This window comes from Daldinia caldariorum (assembly GCF_022478825.1).
Source record: "Daldinia caldariorum strain CBS 122874 unplaced genomic scaffold F4812scaffold_6, whole genome shotgun sequence".
Taxonomy (NCBI): domain Eukaryota; kingdom Fungi; phylum Ascomycota; class Sordariomycetes; order Xylariales; family Hypoxylaceae; genus Daldinia; species Daldinia caldariorum.
In genome coordinates, this window is record NW_025953042.1 from 937,394 (window position 1) to 956,236 (window position 18,843).

Here is an 18,843-nt window from a genome sequence, read left to right on the forward strand (position 1 = left end):
CTCTCTCTCTCTGCCCGGCGTCTTTTTTCATGATCCCTTCCTTTCTTTCTTTCTTCGTTTCTGAGGTGGTTAATCTTACTCTTACTGTCTCCCCTACCGTGCATGGGCGTGGGCGTGGGCGTAAGAGCAGAGAGCATGTAGTAGTAGTAAAATAACTGAAAAACCAAGCCCCCCTTCATCCTTCCCTCCCTCTCTCACCCTTTTCCTCCTTTCCCCTCCCCTCCCCTCCCTTCCTTTCCCTCCTCCGTTATCTTGCCAGAATGGCGAGAGCCAAAAACGCCAGATTGCCATCCTCTGTAACGGCATATAATCAACTTAGGCCTTTAAGACCATTGCGCACCTAAGTAAGGTGTGTATCGCGAGTGCAATTTCCTATCTCGTATGCTGTGCTTCGTAGCCTGCACGGGGACAGAAATGAAAAACAAAAGAAGAAATAGAAAAAAAAAGAGAAAGAAAAAAGAAAAAAGAAAGGAGAAATCCGTCAACGCCTCATAGCCTCTGATTTCGTGACTTTGGTCATAGTTGTACAACAGAACAAAGGCCCCTTTTGGCCTAAAATGCAGTAGTGGTGATGTTATGGTGGTGGATGATAGTAGTGGTCAACAAAAGGACCTTTTGACTTCTGGGAATAAGAAGTCTTTCCCATAAAAAGTATTTCGATAGTGCCGCAAGGCTGATACCGATACCGATACCGATGACGACGACGATAACGATGAAGAAGAAGCTTGAGTGGTTTGTATTTATAAAAACCGATATCAACCTTCCTAGACGACGACGTGAGTGCTCATGTGTTCCACGGCCTCCTTAATGGTGCGAAGCATGCGCTGGTTAACGCAGAAGGGGCACCGGATAGGACGGTCGGCACCGCCCAGGGCGTTGCCGCTCGAGATGGGAGTCAGTGTCAGAGCGGGGTCTTCAGGTCCGGCAGGGGTGAAGCGTGCATTGGTGCGCTGCTGAGGAACAGGTGTTTGCAAGCTCGGCGCGATGGGGGGAAGACCTTGCTCTTGTCGCTCGCGCTGTTCACGGACAGCAGCAGCCTCCGCTTCGGCATCCTCTTCTTCTTGCTGCATGGCGCGCAGGGCGTTCTGTAGTACCACCTCGGGGTCTTCGGCGCCCGCGAAGGCGTTGGGCTCGGCAGGGTTGATAGACGCGCCGGCAAGGGTGGGGAGAGGGGCTGGAGTGGGGTTCTCGAGACGACGAACAACTTCGTCGCGAACCTGAGCACAGGTCGAAAGGCTAGCTTCAACGCCGACGATGCGAAGAACGGCGTCACGGATGGCAGCAGGACTAGTCTCTGCACTAATGTTCATGAAGCGCGGAACGGCGTCGATGAGGTAAGGAATATCGTCGGCAGGATTAGAAGCATTGCCATGACGACGTTGGCGTCGAATAAGAAGTCCGTAACGCTTCTTGAACCGATGGATCCAACCGGGAGAGAACTCAGGTGGCGTTTCGTCCTTATAACGAGGTAGCTGCTGAAAGATAGACTTGGCTTTCTCAGCAAGTTCCTCGTTGGAAGGGTTGCGTCCTGAAGCGACAACTTGGCTGTGCCAGAGAAGGACCAGCTTCTCTACGTCGGGCCAATTACCAAAACGTAAACGCGATCCGCTGAATTGATTATCATTGTCAAGACGGGCGTATTTGGGAGACAAGGAATGACTGATAGTGCTCTGGCTAATATTCTGGCCGTACTGGCTGTAAAACCATTCGATGCAAGCCTTGTGGGAGGGTCGGGTAGTTTGGGAGTGTGCCCAACGACGAAGAGCGCGACGCTGATCGAGGGTTAGGGAGTGTCGCTCTTTAGGCGTTGTCGTGCCGGTGGGAGTATCCGGAACGTCGGGGACAGCGGGAACGTCCGACATGTTGGATAGATGGCTAAGTCAGCTTTTAGAAGGGTTTTGATGATGTGAAATTCTTCAATTGATTCAATGAAATTCGCCGGCTAATCCTGTAAACGAAGCACGACCCGGGTTTTGGATGTAAAGGGGGTTAATGAAAGAAGAAGAAATCGGGGCGCGAAGTTTTGTGGTTTGAGAGGTTTTTTTGTGCAAGCAACCGGACGAGGTGGGACGGGGGCAGGGGCTATCCCTAATTTTCATCCAATAGATATGTGGGACTGACCGCTTACAGGGCATAAAAAAATCACGGGGCCGTGCACACATTGCATTGAGCAAATTTATGCTTAAAACTTCTCACGCTCACAGCGTTATTTCCTATGCAATCACCGCCAAGACACACCGATAGTGCCCTCAGTTAGGACATGCGCTATTAGTCACGTACCTGATAAACGGCGAGATACATGCAGGTGGGGGGACTCAGGGTGGATAACTCTTGCTACACCGTTATAAATTATGCCGTTCCTCACCGTGCACGGGAATAGGTAACCCTGGCATAAAAATATCGTCATAGCAGAACATGAACGTAGGCCACCTTCCGAGTCAGAGACTGCCTGATGCAATCGCTTTCTAGCCATAATTACATGTGCAATTAAGCAAGATCAAGGGTTTCACCTCGCCTTTTACCTAGACGCACCGATTTATCAGTATTGCTTACGGTTAAATTGATTTGATCATTTTTTATCTTAATATGTGTGAAAGTGCTATAGGGACTTAACGGCTGATATTTTTTAAATCAAATTTAAGATTTAATGGAAGAATTTATTCTTTTATATCCTAGCAACTTTCAAACTAGAAGAAGCTAGAATGGGATCACGAAGAATGAATAAATATTATTACCTCCCTTTACGTGTATACAACGTCGCTACCAAAAGCGGGAATATAAACTTTTACTTAATATTCATTTTCATTCGTTCCCTAGAGCTATCGTAGAAACATCCCGAGGGTAGGAAGCACACCTTCGTTACCTCATATATCATCTTGCCAACTAAATCCCCGGTTTCCTCGCCCATTTGACTAAGGGATTGCATTGCCTATACTTTCCATGCGTTCTTGAGAGTGCTTATCCTATGACGTGCCCTCTTCCTTAGATCCTTCTGGACGCTTTTTGCCTTTTGATAGCTCCGTCTTATCACCTACTCCATTATCCCATTCCATCGTTCGTCCATACTTGGAGGGAAAGGGTGTTGAAAAAAAAAGAAGAAGAAGCTGAGAAGTTGCGAATATAATAGAAGAAAACTCAAAAGATAACTGTCCCAGTAAGATATTGACCGCATTCGCGCCGAACCGTAAGGTATACCGTATAAATTTTTTAAAAAAAAGGAAGGCTGACCTATAACTACCATCTTCGACCTGGGCCGGTGATGGAAGAAAAAAAGATTTTAGAAGATTTCAGAAGAGAAAATGACCTTGTAAGGCCTATGAAATAGAAAACTGCATTAGACAGTCGCAGTAAGACTAACTCATCTCGAACCATTCAGTCATTCAACTACCTTAAGCGAATGAGCGTACCGCTAGATAACACTACTCTAACCACTATAACGCAAAGGTTTGCTATTTATTCCAAGAATGCACACAAATAGTGTATGCGTGCTGTAGTTTTGGGTAGGTAAGTATGCTAGGGTAGCTTCGCTAAGGGCTCGCAGGATTTAGGGATGTTTCCTGCATCCAATTCGAAAAGCAGCTGCGGAATCGTCGGGTGTAAATGCTAGTAGAACAAAGCGCATTGGGGTATATTGTATATGGAAATATTCTGGGGGGTATCGACCGTTCCTTAATGCCCTTATACCTGTTCGACAAAAACAACTAGCTTTTCGTTGTGCTCTAGAGCATAGTTAAGATCGTTGTTACTGAGGAGACTGAGCTTGTCACCACTCTGCTCATCTCGGTAGAAGAGCTGGATTTGGTCTCCGCTAGAAACCTTGGTACGTTCTCTAATCCTCTCATATAATTGTTGGAAATTAGTGTCAGACGGTACACGTATCAGAAACGTGTCGTCGTTGAAGTGTAATTTGACCTTGAGAGACGGTCCTCCCGGGGTGATCCCCGGAGATAACGATGATTGCGAGGGCTGGGAAAGTGATGATGTTTGCCGAGTCATCGGTGGCTGACCATTTTGCATCTGTCTTGGGGCTGCCGATAATCCGGAGTATCCATTCCCATTCAGATTATTCCTTGACGACTGCTGGGAGTTATCATCTCTTGGCGAGTCTACTGACGACCCACCAGACAGTCTGTATTCATCGTCGTTCGGCTCGATCTCATAATCACCCTCTCTTGGCGCGAAGAACTGCTTTACTAAGTTGCACTTTGAGATGTATGCCGGTTGTCCTAATAGGTTCTTTACGTATGCATCTAGATTGTGCAATCGTCCTTCTGTGATTGCGTCGGTCACATAGTTAACAGGACCAGGCATGTACGGTAATGTACGCTTATGTGTGCCGGTATTTCCAGCTTCGGCGGGGAACTCGGTTAGGAGCGCGATCTGGAAATCGTAAAAGTCTTCATAGTAACGCGATAGCTCCCAGTGCCGACCATCCTCTAACACTGCTTCGATCACAAACCAATACTTGTCCTCGGCAAAGCAATATCGCGGTATCCGGGCAGATATAGGTGCATATAATTGCGAACTTGACTTTGAAGCGTATTGATTCTGTTGCACAGCATTTGGGGGCTGCTGTTGGGCTTGTTGCTGGTATCCATTGTACTGCTGTTGCTGCTGTTGCTGCTGCTGTGGGCTTATGTTAGTAACGTCTGATGTGCACTTGTAGCGATTAACGACAACTTACGAAGGAAGGGCTCTGCTGTTGACTCTGGCGATTGGGACCAGGTTGCAAGCTCATCCGTTCCATGCCTTGTTCCAAACCCGGTTGACTACCTGCTTCAAATTTGCCTAGCGTGATGCTACTATTCTTGTAATCAGCTGCCATCTTCTTCCACTCTTCAACCTTAGGAACACCAGCTCGTTTTACAGCCTCGTGGGGATTCGGAACGGCCGTGTCTGTCGACATATCTCGAATTTCTACGAAGGAAACAGGAATGAGGCCAGGGCCTCCTAAGCGACCGATTGGTTTTGCAACAAACCATTCCGGGTTAGATTGCGCGATCACTATAATCGCTTCACCAGCTTTTGCTTCCAGTTCATCCGCCCTCTCTGCCTGAAAGTCGTACATCACAATCCCGTAAACCATAGCCCCATTTTTAGCGCCCGACTTAGAACTACGTTGGCTCAACGCCGGGGTGGGAGGCACCGTTGACGAATTAGTCTCGGAAAATCCGGAATCGTGATCCTCCTTCTTCAAGGTCAATGGGCGACCCAGATCCGACGAACCACTATCTCTTTCGGTACGCCCGAGTGCTTGGAAGAAGGCTACGGGAACGAGTCCTCGAGCATCAGGGAGCGCCGGATTGCATGCCTCATACCAATCCGAATCATTTTCTCGACCGATAACGTGAAAGAAATCACCCCTTGAGAAACTTAGCTCCTGGGAGGAAGCAGCCTCATAATCGTAAAGCGCTCGGATAACCTATGGATATTTCGGGCATCAGTATCGTGTCCATTATGACAAAAGCGGGCCAAGAAATAAACCAAAAATGGAAAAGAAAACACGGGTACAGGAGCGAAGATCGCGAACCTTTTTGGGGGGAACAATGGCAACTGCAGACTTGGGGGCGATGGAGACCTGAGGTCTATCCTTTTCGCCTTTGATGGATCTTCTCAGAGCCTGGATAGAGCGCATAACGTTAGCCACGGCATTTACGGATGCGACCAAGTCGCCATGTAGATTGGAACGCGACATGATTGCGACCGATGGCCAGGCACGTTTAAAGGCATGTTTAGCAGAAAAGGGAAAATAATGATGCAGGAGAGAATTCAAAGACAAACAGAGGAGGGGTTCTTGGGTTTAATGGCGCACCTTCATCGTTGTACAGATTCGGAAGCTTGTGGATTGCGAAGTCAAGTAAGTAGAAGGAGGCGGAGGCGGAGGCGGCGAAGGAGGATCCAAGAAGGAATGGGCGCAAGCCAGAAATGGCAGACTAGGCTATCCCCGAGGTTCAGGCACGGTTACGCGAACACACGAACACACGAACACACGAACACAAGAACACAGCGGAGTCTTGCGGTGTTGTTATACGGCGGGTCTGAATCAGTGCAACTACGTGTAATCGCAATGAAGCGAGAAAAGTCGCGGGAGTTCAGCCGGGTGGGATCGAAAATAGTTGTGAGGTGCGTCAAAGTGAGACCCTTTTCGCAATGCAATGGGAGCAATGGGAGGAAGAATTAGTTGACCCAAATCTTCAAAAGTTCGGGTTCCCTTTTTTTTCTCCCCTCTGCTTGTCGGCCACTCGGTATATAGAATAGAACAAATAAGTAGCGAAAAAGGGAACGGCTGCGATTGTCTTATTGTCCTAGGCCGATAGTGGTCAATAGCACACTGTCTACCTTGCGATAGTCTTTTCGCTATTTCTTTCTTTCCACGGCGTCGCCGTTTCTTTATATCCTTCCTAACACTCACAATAGTGGGTCGGGATATTAATTGTTTTGCTGGTTATGCGTGGCAGACACGCAGGGTTAGACTTGGCTCCCGCGTTGAATTGCTTAGGTTAGGTTAGGTAGATATCGTGTTTTCTGCTGTCGTCGGACCAGTTGTCGCTCTTATCGGCTTGATAGTAAAATGCACGAAGTTATCGACAGGCTATCTTTTGGCTATCTTTGGAGATTGAGGAGGTCAGGAGGACAGAAGAAGAGGAGGCGAGGACGAGACTGGCTAGATTTGAGAATGACTTGACTGCTTTGCGCTTAACTGGGATGGGTGGGTTTGAAGTGACTGGCTGAGAGAACAAGGTGGAAACGTCGAAAAAAGTGGGATAAATTAAGTCGGGCGTTAGCAGATTGGGTAGGCTGAGTTGTGGGTTGCTGTGGGTGCTGAGGGTGTGTGTGTGTGTGGACATGCCTGCCCTTCAATGCATTTTAGACGGGCGGGCTGGCGGGATAAGTCTGCATGCCATATGCCATTCACGTCCGAGCAGCCATGAGGAGCATTAGCAGCAAGGGCAGTCAGCACGGGCAAGGGTACGTACCTCTAGCCACCACCTGCATGACCCAAAAAGGGACAAGGGAGAATTCAATGTTCGAAAAGAACTTCACACATGGGTAGTGGGGTGCTTTCAAAAAAAGATCCGACTAAAGGAGCTAGGGCGCGACCTAGACTGCCGGGTACTCGCTAAAAGACACCTTAGCGCGTGCTAACCCTGTAGCTCAGGTACCTACTAGGTACAAAGAGCTAGCGAATAAGTCATCCAAACTTCCAGAGTCATTCAGTAGTTGTTCTAAGTATAATAAGGACCAAGGGACCTAAGATGCGAAGTCAAATATAGTATGTCAGATTGATTGTTAACTTGTGACTATAAGCATATCACGTATCACGTATAAAATAGAGAAGGAGCAAAAAAAACTAAGCAGATCCGAAAAAGGAATTTCCGATTAATAAGTCAACGGATTACCTATCCTGTTATCGCATGACATGACAAACTTATTTTCCACCAGGTGTGGTAGGAGGTACTTCATCCTTTAAGTTTAGCTACCCGTAGTGAAGCAACTAGCTCTCCATTCAGTACCCCTGAAATTGAATAGGTATTTCAGAGCTTGTTTTCAAAGTTTTCAAGGACGTTTGCCCCTCCACTTCCATTCTAGCCCCTCACCCCGCTATGTCAACTATGGTCGCTATGGTCACAGTGGTCACATTCCCCTCTAATAAGAAAAATAACAAAAAAATAGGAGGCCCCAAACAATCTTGACAATCATATCTGCTTGATCGACTGACGACACATGCACATGGAGATCGCATAAATCATCCCGAAAATCGTACACTCTAACAGGATCCACGTACTAGATTAGTAATATAGTACAATATATTCTGGATCATAATTCTTTAGTTATTGTTTTTTTCTTACCCGTTTGCTTTTTTACTAGCCAATTCGCACCTCAATCACCTGCTAGGAACTAGGAACAAAGCGTAACTCCGATAGGCTTTTTCATCACATCGTGGCTTCGTGGAGCCTCTAATCGGTTGGGCATTAGGCATTATTCAGGCTCGGAGTAGCTCTCGTATAATACCAGGGCACCCTAGAAAACAGCATCCCGCTCTATTACTCTACCAATAATTCCCCCCCTAACTAATATTTTTTTTTTTTATTCTTTTCCAGTTTTTGTTTAAATCCTCCACTCGGAGTCAAACATTCGGAAACGCATCCGCATCTCTCCAATACCGATAGCCGGGGAACCTTCCTTCAAACTCGGTCCTTCAACCCAAAACACGGCGTCGTAACCAGAAAGTGACCAGGGCGTCGTGCTCCACGCCCAGCAAACAGAAACCCATAGCTTTGGCCTAGATGCCCGAGCTTCAGGAACCTTTCCAGTGGGTACTCCACGGACGGAGAAATCTTTTCAACCAATTTCGATATCGTACCTTGCAGCGTGCATGGCCACTTACGTACATTTAATTTACATATGTACCTCATATGCATCTTGATGGCGAATTCGAAAATCGGCGTCTAATATCCAGATTCCGTATAGGTACTTACTTAATAGTTCCACTTGGTCACATTTGGATTTATTCTCCCTTGCAACGAATATAAAAGGCGATATATGACTTTCTCAAGAACATAGGTAGGTACCTCATAAAACGTTATTCGTCGACATTGAAAGTCTCATTAGACTCTAGAGACATCAGGATTACCAACGATGCTTTTTTATGCAACCCAATAGACCTGAGACTTGAAGCAAATGCGACTATAGAATATGCAGGGCGGCCCCTGAAACAGCACATGAACTTACTACACGCACTCTTCCACTTGCCTGGTCGCCGTTCCTGCATGCGACTTTTCTGATTTATAGCAGCCACTTAGATGCGGTGTTAAATTAGCATTTAAATATTTTATTGGCTATTCGAGCATTGCTAACTATTCACCAGATGCGACAGTTCCTCCTCTGTAGATACACCTGCTAAAATAGTGTTTATCTTGTCCGAGGTTTCACGCATATTAGTGAGACCGGAACTGTGGGATAAGGCTTCTTCTAGAAGAACATCGCCCATGCTTAGGGATAAACGCTACTAATATAAACTACAATAATCTAGCCATTACATGATGTACGTACTAGTATGCTAATATCCTTATATGCTAATATTCCTGGCCAGTCGGCGTTCTAATAGCGTACATGTAGTAGGTAATTAATGCATGAAAACAGCCCTTGTCCGGACCAGCTCCGGTCCACCCGGGACCCCTCCGGAACACTTCCAGAACGTCCAAGTTTAGCCATCAATTTACTTTAGATACTCGAACCAACACATACTAGGAAGGTAATCCATCCTCTGCGTGGCACATACATAAGTGCATAGCTTAATAACTCTAGCCGCACATTTACACGTGAAAAAAAAAGGAAAAGGAAAGCTTCCTAGTCGCGGAAGAAAATAGTTCGGAAACCGACACCAAAAATACCTATTTTTTTTTTCTTCATGCGCGGAAACCCGGATCATCTCGTCCCGACGGCGAGTCCCCGATATCGTGAAACTGGACCAAGCGCTGAAACAAAGTTACCGATGTTGAAAAAAAGACGGCCCGTCCTCGCAGGAATTTTACGTAGTGAGGGATGGGATATGCACGTCATTTGTTCACCATCTCATATTATCCCTCGATAGCTGCTGCTGCATGCCTCTCGCATACCAGGCCTCAAAGCAGTAGGTTAGTAGATCTTGGTCGTCTTGCATGTGATGTAGATAATCAGGCCACACGGTACAAGATCTCACAGATCTCTCACCCCCTCTCTCTTCTCTCTTTCTCTTTCTCTCCACGGGGGACCTGATGCCGTGAGATCCACCTAGCCCTAGGCAAGAACTCCAGATTTCCGCCCTGTCTCCTCTCATATCTCACGGACTAAGAGTCTACTAAGGGAAAGAGGGGGAGAAAGAGAATATGGGGAATGTGGAATTCGACTATCGGACTTCGTTCGCCCTCCCTCACAACTGTCGCACACCTTCGAGCTCTCAAGTCCTTCGACTCCCTCCTCCTCCTCCTCAGGCCACTTGCTAAGCGGCCAACCTAACCTAACCTACCTTTCCCTCGCACAGGGCAGGCGGGAAGAAGCACAAGCTCGAAAAAGTTCGAGGCGCACGAGACATCGTACTCGGGCCAACGGCAACCACCTATCTTCCCGTGTGGCAGGTCGAGCCGGATCAAGATCGAGAAAAGAAAAAAAAAAGAAAAAGAAAAACTTGGCCTAGTTGTCTCTTTACCTTACCTTACCTTGCCGTACCTTACCTTGCTTTACCTTGCTTTACACACATACATGAAAGATTAGGTAAGTACCTCCTATCTAACCTAGGTAGCATATACGTATGAAATATAGGTCACTTAGGTAGGTATGTAGCTAGGTATGTAGCTACCTGGAAAATACCCAAACGCACAGCAAAGACTGGATAGAAGCTGCAAAACACCAAACCAAATATCCTCTTCCTCACCCTGCCCCCCTACCCCACCACCACCACCACTCACCCTCCCTGTGCGCCTTCCCGTCGCGCTTGTGTGGCGAATTTCTTAGGCAGTGTATTGTACGTACGGGAGGACCCGCGGTGTCGAGGGCGCTGGTGCTGGTGCTGGGGGGGCGGGGGCGGGGGCGGTTGGTAACCCATTTCCATTTCGTTGGGGTCCCCGTATCGGGCCCTTCCAGCTATCAAGTCAAGTTCAAGGGCAAAAGCACAAGGCCGTGCGACCCGTCCCTCGCGCTTGCGTCGTGCGTTGGTGTAAGCGTTAGTGTAATGCAACGGTTGGCTGATCTCTACACAACACTACACAGCACTACACACTTATTACCTACTATAGGTAGCACACCCGTATCCATACTTAGGTAGGTATTGGGTATATTCATACACCTGCTTGCTTACCTACCTGTACCTACCTACTTATCTAACCTAGGTATATATCTCTGTACCTCTGGCTAAAATAAGATAAGCGGGAAAGGTAAGTTTTATGAGCAAGTAGTAACTACCTACCTAGGTACCTACATAAATAAGAAAGGGGGGGAAAGGAAGAAAAGAGAAAATGAAGAATACCTACTGGACTGGCCCGAGGCACGTGAGATGGGGATGGCGTCATACTCAACACGGCTGCATGTCTTAGGTTTGTAAAATTTCCGTCAGCTTCCTCTCTTTCTCTCTCTCTCTCTCTTTTCTTTTTCTTTTTCTCTCTTTTCCTCGGTGACTAGAAGGAAAAGGGGACTAGGTACCTAACTCCAGGAACAGCCTTGCTGTATCTGCCTGTGTATGTATGCATGTATGTATGTATGTGGGGTCTGAAAAAGAAGGCAAGATGATGATGGGCTGATCGCGAGGTATGTACGGTGCCGGGAACACGATACGTTTTACACACCTGCTTGATAATTGCTTATGCTGAAAACATCAAGTTCGTCTTACTACGTACGCTAGGTAGGAATCATGATTTTGTAATGTAATTCTTGTTTTTCAACTCATCTTCATTACTTATTGACCTTAGGTAGGAAGCTGCTATACTACCTGCTGATTCATATGCCAGAGTAATCCTTGGTCTTACGGGTGGCGACAGTCCAGACATTCTAGGATTGATGAATCTCCTCTTACATAGGTACCTTGATATCCAATATTAATGTAAGACGTCGACTACAGGTGAAAAACGCTTAAAATATCCAAAGCTATATGCTCTCATGACAGACCTCAACACTCTGTACACGAACACAAGCAGTAACTCAGCTCTATGAGGCGACAGAAAAAATAACACTTCCGATCAAGATCAGTATATCGAAACTCAAATTACACTATGGACAGCGTGATAAGTGCTTTCCGCAGGCTATTCTTACGGGAAGATCTTTATCTATGGCTCAACCGGTTCCTACCGCCGAACCCCCCTTTTTGTGGCTAAGAACTTCCCATGCAATCCCAGCCTTACGGGTAGCTGACGAAGTGACTAGAGCACATGACCAGTCCGTATCGTGTGAGGGTATAGGTTAAAAAGTAACTAGGCCACTCGGTCCAGAAACGCCCAAAACTCCTTACATGCTCAGAGCAGAACCTATATTGCGCCTCAACGATGATGATGACCGGGGTCCGCGAGGACCTTGTGCCGTAAAAACCTCGTCTTCGTGACCAACGCCAACATCGAAAAAGAAAATGCTAAACCTCCCCTATATCAGATATCCACCAGGCACCTATGCCAAGCCGGACCACAACCGTTTGTACTGTGATTGAAAGTCAATGTAAAGTAGTTCGTGGGTGGATGCGTTGCGCCACATGAGATCGATCGAACGAGATGCTCAATAGTAGCGTCACTGATTCATACTTGGGGAAAAGCCAAGTTCGATATCCAGAGCCGCCTTATCTCGAACGACATCGTCCCCTCAAATCAGGTAAGAATGCTGCTCGTCGAAAATAGGGAAAGGAATATCTACGAAGGAGGGATGTGTAGTGATGCGAGGCAGTCAGACCAGAAATGAAGCGTCGTATCGGAGGGAGGGGAAACAAAAGATATAAAAGAGAATTTAGGAGATCAAATCTGGCCCTTAAGGTCGACTCTACGGAATGCCTCTGCTCTAGCCGTCTCGAATAGCATCCCAGCCTTTCCTGTTAGAAAGGCAATGTGGTCTTGCCGTTCTTGAAGTAGATCGTGGCCGTTGCAGTCGATGATGAACTGCGCAGCTTCAGCATCAGACTCGAAGGCTAATTCCTCAGCAATATAACGAAGCTTTAACTCTGGCTTAAATCTGTTGTGAGGTTAACATCCAAACTGTTTCTCATCATAGGTAGGGATGGTACTTACGCCTTGCACATGTTTGCGAGTGCAGCAAGTCGTTCACGTTTGACAAACATATCCATCAGATACGCTCCCATGTTAGGGACGTCAAGGTATAGCTGAAAGAACTTATGGTAGTTGCCTAAAGCGAGGGCTGAACGTACGTCCAGAGCATGTTTAATGGGTCTCTCCTCTTTCTCTGCTGTGGTTAGATCTGCGATAGCGTCATTCAACGCCGACCGGTTTGCGGTATGGATGAAATACAAAATACGATACGCCTTGAACTCGATAGAATTGCCCTTCAGACCCGACTTGTAAAGGGCACGTAGCTGAGTCTGGCACTGATTATACTCACCGAGATCCCCCTTCTCCAAGGCAATTCTGGCATGGATTTCATAAACGGAAACAGTGAAGTCATTCCTAATGCGCTGTACTGTCAGATCTTGGCGCAGCGATTTAAACTGGTCACAAATGTAATTATAGTTGCCATCCTTGCGCCACTTCTTCTTAAGTAAGTCGAGCGTCTGGTGCAGAACACGTTCAGGTCGGACATCGGCTGCCTTTGGTGCAGCAGTTAAGCGTAGATACCTCTTCTCTAAGTTTTCGTTGAGTCCGACGATGGGTCCGGTGGAAGGTGGCGGGCTAGGAGATCGATAGGTAGACTGGTATCCACCATCCCCGCGACGCTGTCGCTTTTCGGCATTCTTCTGGAACTTACTTTTGGTCGGTAACGGGCCTTCCATCGACGGTTTGCTGATTCGATCTTCGAGAGTAAGCGCTCTGGTGCTACGCCACGGTACTGAGACGGTGCTGGTCTGTTCGGGTCCGCTGAGATCCGTAGACTTCCTCTTTTTGGGGTTAATAGGAGCGGCAACAGAGGTAGGCGTTGCCTCTGGCATCATAGGTGGCGCCATGGATTGCATCAACGCTTGTTGGCGTTCGGTTTTAATTAATGTTTGCGGTAACGGCATGTTATCCCAATCCGTAGTGTACATGGTTCCAGATTCCTGGTGGTACCTGATCGTATCCTTCAACTTGGCTTCCATCTCGGCACGGGTTACGGTGGGATCTAGATTTGATGACTGGAAGGACCTCTGCACATAAGTGCGCACTGATTGCGGCCAGTCAAACTTCTGCTGCTGAGGTTGCTGATTCGAAGCAGCCATCGGGGTTGTTGATTGAGGATTAGCAGGAGCGGCATAGTTATACTGAGATGGGGCTTGGTACGCTTGACCAAAGCCTTGACGAACTGGAACGGCAGTATATGCGGTATCTATGAAAGGGGATGACTGTCAGTATTCGTATTACGCTTATTAGGAGGGGGGGTGAAGAGGGGGTCGAGGAATTATCAGATAAGGGCTGAAGCACGTACTCATTGTAGTAGTATACGCGTAAGGCGTTACTTGGACGCCAGGCGGAGGTGGTGCTGCCCAAGACATGGTATGGTGATGATCGAGATGGGTTCAGTACGGAAGATTACCGAGAAGGATTTGAAAGTAAAAAGGTTAGTAAGAAACCTCCAAAGGAACCCTTTAGAAAAGAGGGATGCAAAGAGGCAAGTTAGTTTTATCGTGCTATAGACTCGAATGAGTAATAGGACAAAGACATTCACAAACGCGACGATGCGAAATGTAATATGTTGGGTGATAACAAAGGATGGGATGGATTAGATACAGAAATGCGTTGCGTTGCGTTGCGTTGCGAATGTGTGCATGTGTGTGCTTTTGTGTGTGTGTGAAAGGTAGGGAGGAGTTGAAAAACAAGGGCGGGAGCCACGGTAAGTTTAATTTCAGCGGTCTAATAAAGTGCAACTGGTCCGAGCGTTAAGTATCACGTAAGGCTAGGTTAGGTAGTGTAGGTACCTAGGTACATACCTAAGTGGTACTTGACGTGTCTACACAGCACAGTGTAGTAATTTGCTGTGCTGGCTTTGCAGGGCCTTTTGGGGTATGCATGGCGCTTTACCAAATAACGCTAAGCGTATCATCGGAGTATCATCGGAGTAGAAATGGGGTACTTCCACCATTCTTACGTACCCGACCTAACCTAACGCTTATGTACAAAGTACACATGTATTTCGTCCAGGTATCAATGGAGGTTACCTAACCTAGGTACCACCTTTTGCTCATTATCGGTGATCTCAGCTTGCGTCAGTACAACTATTTCAGGCGTCTATCTCCAGGTATCTATCTGTATCAAATTCATAAACAAAATATTCCAATATTCCCATTTTCCCATATTCACGACTTCTTGTCCTCCCAAATTTCAGTCTCTCGTTTAAACTAACCGATATGACGAATGTTTTTAAAACAAATAGACCTTACCACCGCCCTCAGGCCTTCCTATCTTCCGGACGAAGTGCTTCTCTTTGTCCAGGACAACGTGGGGCTCTATGAGGGGTGAGTCTGTCTGATGGTGACAGTGACGATCCATAATCCATAGTCCATAATCGATTGCAACGCCAATCATCTATCCCTTCTTGCAGTCACTAATCAAATATTGTCGTATTCTTCTTTATAGGAAATACAAACTACCGAACCAACAGAATGGTCAGGTTTATCTGACCTCGCATCGAATATGCTACGTGGACAAGCAAGAGCCAAGGAAATACTCCGTTGCTCTAGACTTGAAAGATGTAGAGAGATATGAGTTCTATGTAGGAGATGGCTCATACCTTTACCACCAGGAGTGTTCCTTGTTGCTAAGAGCTTTTCTTTACAGGCGGGATTTCTAAAGTCCTCTCCGAAAGTGACACTTTTCCCTAAGCCGGCGAAACGAGGTTCTCTCCAGTCAAGAGCAGCCGCCGCCACATCGAACGTCTCTCGTAGTAGTGGTGCATCGCCTTTACCAACAGCCGACTCTGTATTCCGCTCTACCTCCGCTAGTACACCACAGCCAAGTTCAGCAACCTGGATATGCACGATATGCAGCTTTCCAAATCCGGTTCCGTCCAATTTTGACCCAACAACGGCGAATGCTCATACTCCGTTACCATCATGTCTAGCTTGTGGTATCAAACCAGCATTAACACATATGCTTAAAGCCGCTATATCAAGTGTCACTAGTAGGCAAGTGACCTCTTCAGGTTCTATCCCACAGTCATCCTTTACATTGCCTTCTCGACCGCAAAGTCTAGCCAACGATCAATCCCGGGGTTTAGAAGCAGGTCTTTCGTCACGGGACAGTGCAGTTCGTTCGGCGAACTCGGACGGCTTTGAATGCCCGCGCTGCACTTTTTTAAACCATCCCTCTCTCTTAAGTTGTGAGATATGTGGCGCGCCCCTCATATCCCACGATGTTCCTTTGGCGGTGGCGCACGGCCAACCCAGAACAGATTCGCCAGGACCTACACTCAATTTATCCAGTGCTACCGGATTAGAGAACCCCGAGAGTGTTAAGTTGTCCTTTCGAAATGGTGGAGAGAAGATATTCTATGAACGGCTTAAGAGCTCCATGACCCAGCGTAAATGGCTCTTGCAAGAAGCGCCCCCTATTCCGAACGCGGGTTTTACAGATAACCGCGCGGACTCCTCGTCGATATCAAGGCCCGGTGCTAGCCGGAACAAGACCGCTGGTATCGCCGGGCTAGAGAAGATGGGACTTGATAGACGGAAGAACAATGAACTAGTTATCGGGAGTGCATTTGAGGATCTTGAAGCCTTGATGGCCTCTGCCAAGGAAATTGTTGCGCTCGCAGAGTCATTTGCCCGACAGGTCAACGGCGGCACCGAAAATGCGACGTCCGAAGCAAACGCATTACTTGCCGAGTCGGCTAGTCAGCTGGGCCTTATAACCACCAAAGACATTGTTGGTGGTGGAAGTAGCTCGGGATCGGAGTCGCTGTATCTATCCGAATTATCTCGGAATCTTGCAGAATTCTTAGCGGATGACGCTAGGGGTGTGCTTAGGAAGGCTGGCGGCATTATTAGTCTGGTCGACTTATGGGCCATGTTCAATCGCGCACGGGGAGGCGTCGAGCTTGTAAGTCCTAACGACTTTGAAAAGGCGGCCCGTTTGTGGGGCAAGCTGAGACTACCGGTCCGGCTGCGTACGTTCAAGAGCGGTGTAATGGTGGTCCAAAGTCGTGACCGGACGGACGACACTACAATCAAGGCGTTATTGGCGTGGCTACGAGACTTACACGATATACCCCCAGACAGAGATGTCCCTTGGGATTGGCAAGAGTTCGGTCGTGGTGTTACGGCGCAGGACGCTGCTGAGCGATTTGGATGGAGTATTGGCGTGGCCGAAGAGGAGCTTGAGATGGCCGAGGAGAGAGGTGTTCTTTGTCGAGAGGAAGGTATCGAAGGGCTCAAGTTCTGGGAGAACTACATCGATACCGGGGAATACCGCAATAAGCCACGAAAGAAGATGCCAGACGCGGAAGATAAAATCATGGAGGCGCTGAGTGCGGCTGGTCTTATATAATATCTAGTACAGATGAAATTTACAAGTGGAATACGTCTCACGTTAGCCTACTTCTATCAAATACCCCCCCCCCCCCCCCCCCAATGGAATTTCCCTTGTTACCGCCATCAGATCCTTCTAATATCGCGAAACACACTATTATCATCATTGAACCGCCAATCCCCCAAAGACCCACCTTGAAGTTCCTCGCCCAAACCCGCCGTCTAGTATACCTCTATAAACCGCTTTCTTTTAGATATCCGTCGTAGAAACCTATAATCCGTAATACCGTGCCAAGAACAAATACACTTCTCGGAAAGTACAAACCGCTACGAAGCCAACTTGGCTACTCTCTCTCTCTCTTTCTCTCTCTCTCTATATATATGCGTGTGTCTGTGTATCCTCAAGCAAGCTTCTCCATAAGATTTTTCCGTACCTTAGAGTTGACGGTGCCGCCGAGCCCGAACGCGGGGACTATCCTACAAATCCTGGCGGCGGCGCTGACGGCCCAGTTCTTGCGGACCTGGAGCCAGCGATCGCGCCAGGACGCTTGGCCCGCCGGCCGGTTGTACAGGTCGAGGCCGAGCAGGTGCACGGGGGTGGACAGGAGCTGGACGGCGGCGGGGGCGACGAACTGCGCGAGGGTGGTGCCGCCGACCCGGGAGCGCAGGGACGCGCCCAGGACGCGCTCGTCGAGGTACGGCCCCAGCACGGGCGGGACGTTGAAGGAGGCGAAGATGGTGAGGCAGTCGCGCAGCGTGAAGAGCAGGTAGCTCGGCAGGGGGACGGGGCGCGGGGGCCCGCGGTGCGCGGCGGGCGGGCCGAACATGCGCACGAACACCTGGTCCTTGTAGACGCACAGGCCGACGTTGGCGGCGCTCGAGGCGGCGAACTTGGCGGTCCCGCTCGTGACGCCGGCGGCGGGGGCGTTGCGCACCGTGGCCGTGGCCGTGTCCAGCGTGTTCGCCGTCAGGTACGTGCCGCCGTACAGCATGAAGACGAGGGCGACGGGCTTCGAGACGAGCACGGCGTGCGGGCGCCGGAGGAGCGTCCGCAGGGACGCCCGCAGGCTGTTGCCGAGCGTGTTCCGGCCGGACGCGTTCTCCATTATCGATCTGGAGCGAGGACGGTGGTCAGCGCGGAGGGTTATACACGCGGGGCGAGAAGGAGGGAGGAGGGGAGGAGGGGGAGGGGCAGCTGGTATTAACGTTCCTGTCAATGATGGCTATGAGCGGCGCGACTATCGACGCGGCGCACGCCGCACTCGTCAGGTCGGCGCCTAGTCTTAAGCCTAGGTTCTTCGTGTTCCATCGCTGCTGCTGGAGCCCGGACGGCGGCATTTCAACGGCGTCTTTGCGCGGGAGCGGGATGGGCGACGCCGGACTGATTAGCTTCTTGTCGATGCCGACGTCGTTTTTCATCGCGGCTTTCTGGGGGAGGAGTCCGTCTACTCTAGGTACTCTAAATACTCGACAAAAAAAAACAGGTATATATAAGGTATATATGGCTAAATAAGCGACCTCCGCTGTTTTTTTCGCTCGTATATTTATTTACTACTACTCCCTCGCAACTCGAAATCACGAAGATGAGAGATCTGGGAGACTCCGGGGGGGGGGGGGGGGGGGGGGGGGGGGGGGGAAATGCGGGGGGGGGGGTGGGGGGGTTGTGTTGAACGAGGGGCGGTGGGGGATTTAGAGCGCCACCCCGACGGCAGGGGCGTGGG

The 18,843-nt window shown here is 48.7% G+C and overlaps 4 protein-coding genes across 4 annotated transcripts; 1 reads left to right on the top strand and 3 right to left on the bottom strand.

The window, feature by feature from the left end:
• Window positions 1-3,678: 3,678 nt before the first annotated feature.
• Window positions 3,679-5,695, bottom strand: F4812DRAFT_458390 (scd2/ral3; the record flags this gene model as incomplete). Its single annotated transcript, XM_047937353.1, has 3 exons — window positions 3,679-4,626; window positions 4,685-5,422; window positions 5,531-5,695. 3 exons carry the CDS (start codon window positions 5,693-5,695, stop codon window positions 3,679-3,681), a joined length of 1,851 nt encoding a protein of 616 aa, XP_047791178.1.
• Window positions 5,696-12,462: 6,767 nt separating this feature from the next.
• On the bottom strand, window positions 12,463-14,236 carry F4812DRAFT_349082 (SAC3/GANP/Nin1/mts3/eIF-3 p25 family-domain-containing protein). The gene is made up of 3 exons (XM_047931711.1): window positions 14,086-14,236; window positions 12,741-13,986; window positions 12,463-12,684 (listed from the first exon to the last, which is right to left on the bottom strand). The coding sequence occupies exons 1-3, from the start codon at window positions 14,150-14,152 to the stop codon at window positions 12,471-12,473; spliced, it is 1,527 nt and encodes a 508-aa protein (XP_047791179.1). The 5' UTR covers window positions 14,153-14,236; the 3' UTR covers window positions 12,463-12,470.
• A 568-nt stretch (window positions 14,237-14,804) lies between these two features.
• F4812DRAFT_424951 (Vps36-domain-containing protein) lies at window positions 14,805-17,208 on the top strand. Its single transcript, XM_047933878.1, has 3 exons — window positions 14,805-15,112; window positions 15,234-15,369; window positions 15,435-17,208. Exons 1-3 carry the CDS (start codon window positions 15,012-15,014, stop codon window positions 17,139-17,141), a joined length of 1,944 nt encoding a protein of 647 aa, XP_047791180.1. The 5' UTR covers window positions 14,805-15,011; the 3' UTR covers window positions 17,142-17,208.
• A 265-nt stretch (window positions 17,209-17,473) lies between these two features.
• On the bottom strand, window positions 17,474-18,734 carry F4812DRAFT_424954 (uncharacterized protein). Its single transcript, XM_047933879.1, has 2 exons — window positions 18,336-18,734; window positions 17,474-18,238 (listed from the first exon to the last, which is right to left on the bottom strand). The coding sequence occupies exons 1-2, from the start codon at window positions 18,539-18,541 to the stop codon at window positions 17,524-17,526; spliced, it is 921 nt and encodes a 306-aa protein (XP_047791181.1). The 5' UTR covers window positions 18,542-18,734; the 3' UTR covers window positions 17,474-17,523.
• Window positions 18,735-18,843: the final 109 nt, after the last annotated feature.

Excerpts from the sequence above, each read along its gene's own strand:
- F4812DRAFT_349082 (XM_047931711.1), bottom strand. The coding sequence starts at position 14,152 with ATGTCTTGGGCAGCACCACCTCCGCCTGGCGTCCAAGTAACGCCTTAC. Across the intron at positions 13,987-14,085 it reads CGCGTATACTACTACAATGA|ATACCGCATATACTGCCGTT; the intron begins GTACGTGCTTCA and ends CCCCTTTCATAG. Across the intron at positions 12,685-12,740 it reads CTCGCAAACATGTGCAAGGC|ATTTAAGCCAGAGTTAAAGC; the intron begins GTAAGTACCATC and ends ACCTCACAACAG.
- F4812DRAFT_424951 (XM_047933878.1), top strand. The coding sequence starts at position 15,012 with ATGTTTTTAAAACAAATAGACCTTACCACCGCCCTCAGGCCTTCCTAT. Across the intron at positions 15,113-15,233 it reads AACGTGGGGCTCTATGAGGG|GAAATACAAACTACCGAACC; the intron begins GTGAGTCTGTCT and ends TCTTCTTTATAG. Across the intron at positions 15,370-15,434 it reads TAGAGAGATATGAGTTCTAT|GCGGGATTTCTAAAGTCCTC; the intron begins GTAGGAGATGGC and ends TTTTCTTTACAG.
- F4812DRAFT_424954 (XM_047933879.1), bottom strand. The coding sequence starts at position 18,541 with ATGAAAAACGACGTCGGCATCGACAAGAAGCTAATCAGTCCGGCGTCG. Across the intron at positions 18,239-18,335 it reads CCGCTCATAGCCATCATTGA|CAGATCGATAATGGAGAACG; the intron begins CAGGAACGTTAA and ends CCGTCCTCGCTC.